This window comes from Neolamprologus multifasciatus, chromosome 3 (assembly GCF_963576455.1).
Source record: "Neolamprologus multifasciatus chromosome 3, fNeoMul1.2, whole genome shotgun sequence".
Classification (NCBI taxonomy): Eukaryota; Metazoa; Chordata; class Actinopteri; order Cichliformes; family Cichlidae; genus Neolamprologus; species Neolamprologus multifasciatus.
The window spans coordinates 30,389,055-30,396,887 of record NC_140441.1 but is presented as its reverse complement, the minus strand read 5'-3'; the positions used below and the strand labels follow the sequence as shown (position 1 = coordinate 30,396,887).

General features: G+C 48.4%; 1 protein-coding gene across 1 annotated transcript in view; it reads left to right on the top strand.

Moving 5' to 3' along the window:
• Positions 1 to 944: 944 nt before the first annotated feature.
• irs4b (insulin receptor substrate 4b) overlaps positions 945 to 7,833 on the top strand; it is a 28,915-nt gene continuing 22,026 nt past the window's right edge. The window contains exon 1 of the mRNA XM_085148387.1: positions 945 to 5,570. Coding sequence (XP_085004513.1) covers positions 1,352 to 5,570 — 4,219 coding nt within the window. The 5' untranslated portion in view covers positions 945 to 1,351. The remainder of the gene's footprint in view (positions 5,571 to 7,833) is intronic.

Sequence of the window (7,833 nt, the reverse complement as noted above, 5' to 3'; positions counted from 1 at the left end):
GCAAGTGTAGTATGTTCAGTGAATTTTGTTCTTTGTATTCACTTTACTCACACTAAATATCTAATTTCTTGTTTCTCACATTGCTTTGAAATGTCTCTTCCATTTTTCTGTGCATCTGTCTTTTTAAAACAACTCTAAAGCAAAAATAATTTGCCCGTCTGCGTGAAATTTGCTATATGATAACATTTCCTAAGATTATAAACAGGCAAACACAGTGACATTAGAAATGCATTTTCACTATTAAGAATGCATTATTGTAAAAGTAGCTGTTCAGTGTTGCCACCAATTAAGGTGGAGATCATTCCACATGCTGTATTCTCTTTAAAAACATACGTTTTTTTCTGTCAATATATCTGTCAGATATGCTCTTCACTATAAATAAATACAGTGGTGTGCAAAATATAGTATTTCCAGTTACAATGCAGTGAATCACAACCACAGATTTGCACAAGTGTTTTCGAATTATACTTTAATACCACTTATAAAAACCTTGGTTTCTCAGTTTATTTTATTTCAAGATTACTTTATTTAAGATTATTGCAAGAATTACTCAGTAATGGCTCATTTACGCTTGTTTTTTGAGTTTGTATAATATTTGATAATAAGATCTAACATAAATAGCCAAAAAAATGGAACTTGACCCAAGATTTTGTCTGATCACAGCGCGCGGGGGGGGGGACTCCGAGTCTGCTGGTCTAGGAACAGTTTCCTACGCCTAAACAGTTGCTGGAAAGCTCAACAGCAGGTTCTAGATAAGCCCGAGAAAGTCACCGCCTATTTTGAAAACTTCAGTAAACTCCACGCTACGCGATTGGCCAAAGTTATTGACGCAAAGCTCCAATATCTCGCACCGATTGGTTTCGACTTCTGTCAACGGCTGACAGTCAAAGTAACGGACCAATCAGAGCCCGTCTCTGCCCCTTTGTTCCTCCCGTTCGCTCGGTGACGCAGGGGGTCATGTGTTGTTTGTGCCGTGGCCCGTAGAGATGTGTACAAGAGGAGAAGGGAAAGCAGTGCTAAACGAGCTAGCTGGATCCTCCCGATTATAGAAACACGCCTGAACGTGGTCATGTTGCACGCGGTGGGCTTTATTTCGTGAAAAAAAATAAAAAGCAAAGCTCACGCTGGAGTACCTGCCTCGCCGCTGAGAGGGCAAAAGGGACTATTTTCTTCAGACGGAACAGCAAAGCCGGTTTGTGAGTGCTGCAAATCTGAGCCGTGTGTGTGTGTGTGTTTGTGAGTCAGTTAGCTGGCCTAGCCGGACTCAGGAGCTCGTCTCCCAAAACAAGAATGGGGTCTAGGTCCGCTCGGATTAGCTTGCTAGTAAAGTGACCTTTGATTGTGTTCTCTGATGGCAAATTTCACGAACTATCAGGAAGGCAAGGCAGCGATGTTGATGGTGGAGACACAGCAGAGGGACGTGGGGACGAAACCTGCGGCCGCCACCGCTGCAGCCGCAAACGGAGACGGCTCGGTCGGGGAACCCCCTTCCTCGTTAATTAATGTCGGCGGAGGAGCCGGTGGTGGTGGTGGAGGAGGAGGCTCTCGTTTCCACCATTTACCTCCGTCAAACCACTTCCACCTTAGCCACCACCAGCCGCCAAAGGATCAACAGCAGCACCATCACTGTCAGCAGCAGCATCTTTCTGGGGAAAACATCGCAGAGTCTCCGGGCAGGAAAGCCACCACCGCCGCCGCCTCCTCCTCCTCCTCCTCGCCTTTCAGCCAGGTACACACCGCCGAGGACCCCGCCGCTGGCAACAGCCATGTATACGCAGCTGTGAACGTCGTAAACACCTCAGACGTGGTGGATGATATACGAAAGTGTGGCTATTTAAGAAAGCAAAAGCATGGACACAAGAGGTTTTTCGTGCTGAGGGCTGCCAGCCACCTCGGCCCCAGCCGCCTGGAGTACTACGACAGCGAGAAGAAATTCAGGAACAGCCTGCGCTCTGCTGCTGCCGCCGCGGCAGCCTCCTCCGCCTCCGCCTCCAGCAGTGGTGGAGCCGTCCTCCCTTCTCCTCCCAAAAGAGTGATTTACCTCTACCAGTGCTTCACCGTGAACAAAAGGGCGGATTCCAAAAACAAACACCTCATTGCCCTTTACACCAAGGATGAGTACTTTGCCATTGTGGCTGAGAATGAGCAGGAGCAGGAGGACTGGTATGTGGCTATCAGTGAGCTGATGAGCGAGGGCAAAAAAGGACACTTAGACTCTGATGATTTAGATGATGGATATGGTACGGTCACCCCTGGTACTGTGTTTAAAGAGGTGTGGCAGGTGAATGTAAAACCCAAAGGACTGGGTCAAACCAAAAACCTCACAGGTGTTTACCGGCTATGCCTCTCTACCAAAACCATTCACCTCGTTAAGTTGAACTCTGAGACGCCCTGTGTCAACCTGCAGCTGATGAACATCAGGCGCTGTGGACATTCGGAAAGCTTCTTTTTCATCGAGGTGGGCCGCTCCTCCTCCATCGGGCCTGGGGAGATATGGATGCAGGTGGACGACTCTGTTGTGGCCCAGAACATGCATGAGACCATCCTGGAAACGATGAAAGCGCTGAAAGCGTTTGCGGAGTTTCGGCCGAGGAGTAAGAGTCAGTCGTCGGGCTCCAATCACATGCCTTTTATCACAACACGGCGCCACCTGGGCAACCTTCCACCGAGTCAGACTGGGTTGCAGCGACGGTCGAGGACAGAGTCCGTGGTTGGCACGCCGCCATCGACTAAAAGCAACATGGCTAGTGGCTATCGCTTTCGGACATCCAGTGAGGGCGAGGGCACAATGAACCGGCCGTTCCGCTCTGCCACTGGAAGTTTGGTTCACCTAAACACTGCGAGGGCCCATCACGGTCGTCAGGATATGGGCAGCGGTGGTGGCAGCAGCAGTGGGAGCGGCGTCGCCACAGGAAACGCTGGTACAAGCACCGGCAGCGGACGCTATGTCAGAGCTATCCCAGGGGCAACATCCACCTATCATGCCCGCTCTGCCTCGTTGCCAGTCTCCCATTTTCCCTCCACCACTAGCCCCGTGAGCGTCTCCTCCAGCAGCGGCCACGGCTCCGTCTCCGACACGCTCACCCGCCCATCGAGCGCCTCAATATGCGGCTCCCCGTCAGACGGTGGCTTCAACTCGTCAGATGAGTACGGCTCCAGCCCAGGTGACTTCCGTTACTTTCGGGTGCGGAGCAACACACCAGACTCTCTTGGCAACACCCCACCAATCAGAGAAGAGAACTGTTTAAATGATTACATGGCCATGGGCTGGAACCGGGAGGTCTTTGGCACCAATGCGGGCTCCGGAAACAACAGTGGAGCTGACACGCCGCGGGATGAGAGCACGTCAACGACAGAGGATGAGCGTTTTTCTTCATCATCACTGAGGAGGAGGACGCACTCTTTTACCAGACCGACTGGTGGCGCGACCGGAGTGGCAGTCTATCAGAAAATGACACAGACCAACTTCTCACTGGATGAGGGATCGGATGTGGTGTTGCCATTTGGCAGCGGCCTGCTCCGTGGGGGGCCGTCCTCCTCCTCTTCCTCATTGCGCTCTGACTACAGCTCCTGCTCCGAACACAGCCAGCAGAGCCGTCCCTCCACACTCTCCCGAATGGAGGCCGGTTCCGAGCGCCCTCCCCTCTCCTCCTCCGCCAAGGAAGACAGCGGCTATATGCCTATGATGTGTGGCGTGGCGGTGTCGCCGAGGGACACTCCCCCTGACTACATGCCTATGCAACCCAGCTCTTACTCCCACCACATCTCCCATTCTCCTCAGTTTCACAGTCCAGCTTTAGCTACACGCTCAGCCCACCACCATCACCCCCAGCTCCAATCCCAATCCTCCACGGATTCCCACGGCTACATGATGATGCTCCCGGGGGGCAGTTGCAGCTCCCCTTCCCCAGTGCAGGCCTCTCCCAGCCCTCACAGCAGCTCCAGCCTCATTGGGGCGTGTGCAAGCGACAGCATTGCAGAAAGACCCGAGAATGGGGAATATATGGACATGTCGTACAGTAGTGGTGGGGGGCGCAAGGTCTCAAATGAAGGGAGCAGCAGATATTATACAACTGGCACACCTGAGAACACCCCAAAGCCTTACAGCCCTTATTTCTCTCTCCCTCGCTCCTATAAGGCCCCCAGCAGAGAAAGGGAAGAGAAAGATAAAGAGTATGGGGAGTACGTTCCTATGAGCTCTCCTGCTAAACCAGTCTACTCATCAGTCGCCACATCTTCAGTGTCAACACCAGAAAAGAGGGGTGGGGGAGGTAGTAGCACCTCCACTCCCTCTCACCCACCTCCGCCTTATGGCGCTCACCATACAACTGCAGCAATGGCTGACAGGCGTATTGTGAGGCCCAACCGCCTCCCTTTAGGCCGAAGAAGTTTCCACGGACCGCTGCGAATTAGTGAGCCTTCAACAGCATCTGCAGGCACCTTGACTTCAGTCCCTGCCACTGGCAGCTCCTCTGAAGGGCCTTCCAGTCCTGGAGAGTATATTAATATAGAGTTCGGTGATCACTACCCTCTCCAGCAGGAGCCACCTGCCTACCCTCACTCTGCCCAAGACGAAGCGCCTTCCCTGGGATCCAGTGACCACTGTCGCTCCCCTCCTCAGGATTACATGAGTGTGGAGGTAGGGGCGGACCAGCAGGATAGTTCTGGTTGCCTGGGCAAAAACCAGTCACCCAGACCGAGCCTAGTTGCCCCATGGAACCCACCCAGCTATATCCGACCACTGGCTAGCAATCCTGGGGCGGTGGCCTCCCCTGGAGTGCAGGTTGGAGGTCACTGGAGGCCAGTTGGGGACGACTACACAGACATGACGTTTAACCTCAGCAGAGGTGACGGGACGCAAACGAGCCCTACAGCCATGCTGCAGCATCTCTGTGTGATAGAGGGGCGTTACGGCCACCCTCCCCACACCACCTCCTCATCCATTTCTCCCCCCCTGCCCCCGACAAGCCCAGATAGGGCGCCAACGCAGCCGATGGAGCCCAAGGTGGTTCGAGCTGATCCCCAGGGCAGAAGAAGACACAGCTCAGAGACATTCTCCTCCACCTCTTCCTCTAATTCAACGCCTCCTAGTGGAGGTCTTGGCTCCTCGGCCACACACCCCACCCTTGCTAACCCCTTGGCCCCCAACGGATCTTATGTAACGGAGGGACAGGCGTCTAGATGGGCCAGCTCGGCGTCTTTTGACAGTGTGTGGATGTCTGTGGAGGGTCTGGGTGACTCTCCAGCTCACCACGCCCCGGCAAGAACCACAGAAACAGGCACAGCCTCCAGGACTTCAGCAGCATCCTCCTCCTCTTCCACGGGGCCCGTAGCCGGCAGAATGTGCAGGAACATGTCAGTTGGCTATCAAAACGGCCTCAACTACATAGCCTTGGAGCTGAGGGAGGATGGGAGTAATACGGGAGCTGTGACGTCGGGAGCAGGTAGCAGCAGTGGGAGCACGGCATCGGTGGTGGCGGCTGCAGGGGGGACGGTGCCTCTGCCAGAGAACGGAGCCTATGCCAGTATAGACTTCACCAAATCAGACGGCGTCACTGCAACAACCAAGGGTGAGTCAGCATAAGTGACGATTTTGTGTTAGTGTTATAGATACTAATTTTTGTTCTGCACATGCTCACTTTCTTTCCTGGAGTTTATGTAGCAGCCAGCCCCGTGTGTGGAAAAACACAGTGTCTGGCTTTGTGTGTGTGTCTGCGAGTGATCTTTCATGTGTGAGTAAAAGTGTATTTTTTTTTTTTCTTCTTTTTTTTTCCCCCCCTCTCACTGAAATCCAAAATAACCGTTGAGTGCTGGATGCTATTATTAGCTGCATTGTATCAATTTGCAGCTCCTCCAGTGAATCTATTTTGAATCAAGTCTCTGTGATCTTGACAAGGCAGCGTTCACGCGCTCTGAGTCTTTTGAAGGCATCTGCCCAGAGAGCTGAAGCCTAGGCTATAACAGTGCTCGTACAGGAAGTGGCACCAATATGCGGTTCATCTTGAGGTCTGCGCACGCTGTGTGCAAACACACTGGTAGATGATTAGCTCGCTGAATGAACGGAGGGTTTATCTGAGGTCAAGTGTGGTTTGAATCACCCCAAAAATGCCTCAGACTTCCTGTCTTTGTAGCTTGGTGGTGGTGTGTGTGTGTCTCTCTCTGCCTGTCTGTGCACGTGCCGCTGTTTTCTTTGTGTCAGCATGTATGCAGAGTGTACTAATGTGTGGGTGTATAAACTCTTTTGTCTGCTGGAAGGCTGTCACATGAGAAGCTTTTCAACATCTATGAAAAATTATTTTTATTTATACTAAACACGAAGGAATCCAGTGCCAACAGGAACACTCAATGTGGCAGCACAATACACTTAATACCTTTCTTATAGTCTAGTAAGCTGGCAGTCACATGAAACATGCTTTTACTAGGGATGTTCCTGGAAAATGATTGTTTAAAATTACAGGAAAAATAATCACTAGATTACTTGATGTGAGAAAGCACTAAAAATTGAGTAGAATTTAATAGTTGAGGTCAAACATTGTCTGCAAAAACATTCTGTTTATATTCTATTTAAATAGGCTGCTCCTGCACGGTCGTCTTAAAGCCAGCTGCACAGAGACCTGTGGTGTTGGCTCAGGTCAGAGCTTGTTTAAGTGAAAATCAGCTTGCAGTTTGTCTGCCTCAGTGATGGGTTTGTTATAAGAACACCCACAGCACCTTTTAGCATTTCACTTAAGTGATTGACCCTAGGAGTAACTGACTTTCTTTCCAAAGTAACTTAGTGTCTGCAAAATCACACAATGTTTTTGTTTCTTTTGTTTTTTTGGTAGTAGCTTTGATTTATCTATTTTATTAAACGTGGATAAAGTTTTTTTTGGTATAAGGTCTCCAGTGTTATCCTCTAAAATTTGCCTATTTTTTGGTAATAAATGTCAAGGTTTTATTCTTGACAATTTAACAGTAAGTGTATCTTCTTTATTTCTTTTTAGAAATGTCTTTTTCTTGTTCATTTTCAAGTTTTTTTTTTCCTCATCAAATCAATCAGTTGTTTCCTCATCAATTTTTTTTCTTGCCTTTTGCAAGTTTTTTTTCTTTCAGATATTCAGTTGTTTTTTTTAACGTATTTTCCAATTTTATTTATTTATTTTTTTAGTAAATTTGGCTTCTTTTTCCTTATAGTTAAAAGTTTTTTTGTCTTTAATTTCCCATTTTTTTGTAAGTATATTTGCCCCTGTTTGTAATCAGTTTGCATCTTATTATGTACATTTTGGAAATTGCAAGTTTACATACATTTTTTTTTTCTTCATTTTTTGCTCATACATTTAGTCGTTTTTGAGTATTTTTTTCCTGTATTTTGTAAGTTTGGTTCATTTCATCTAATAATATTGCCTGTTTGGTTAAAAAAAAAAAAATCCGACAGTTTTATTCCTGTCAGTTTGAGAATAAATATGCCTTTTTTTTTCATACATTGATCCAATATTTCAGACTTTTCCCCTCACTAATTTGGCATTTGTCCCCAATGTTCCTTATTATTTTTTATTTCTAGCAAATTTACCTTATTTTTCTGTGTTTTCTCTGTAAACTTGCTTACTTTGTTTTTTTTCCCTCTTATAAATTTAACAGTTTATACATATGTGCTAAACCGTGTGCTTTGAATTCTACTTCTACCTTTCATAAAGTCTGTAACTGACCATAAGTGATAGTGAACAGAGAAGGGAGAAGCCAAAGCTTGGTCACTGATTTACAGTTTTAAAAAGCTGCTTGGGGTATATTACTGCTGACCCTCTGCTGTTACCTACTTTAGCTCTGCTGCTGTTGACTGGTGTGCTGTTGGTGCTG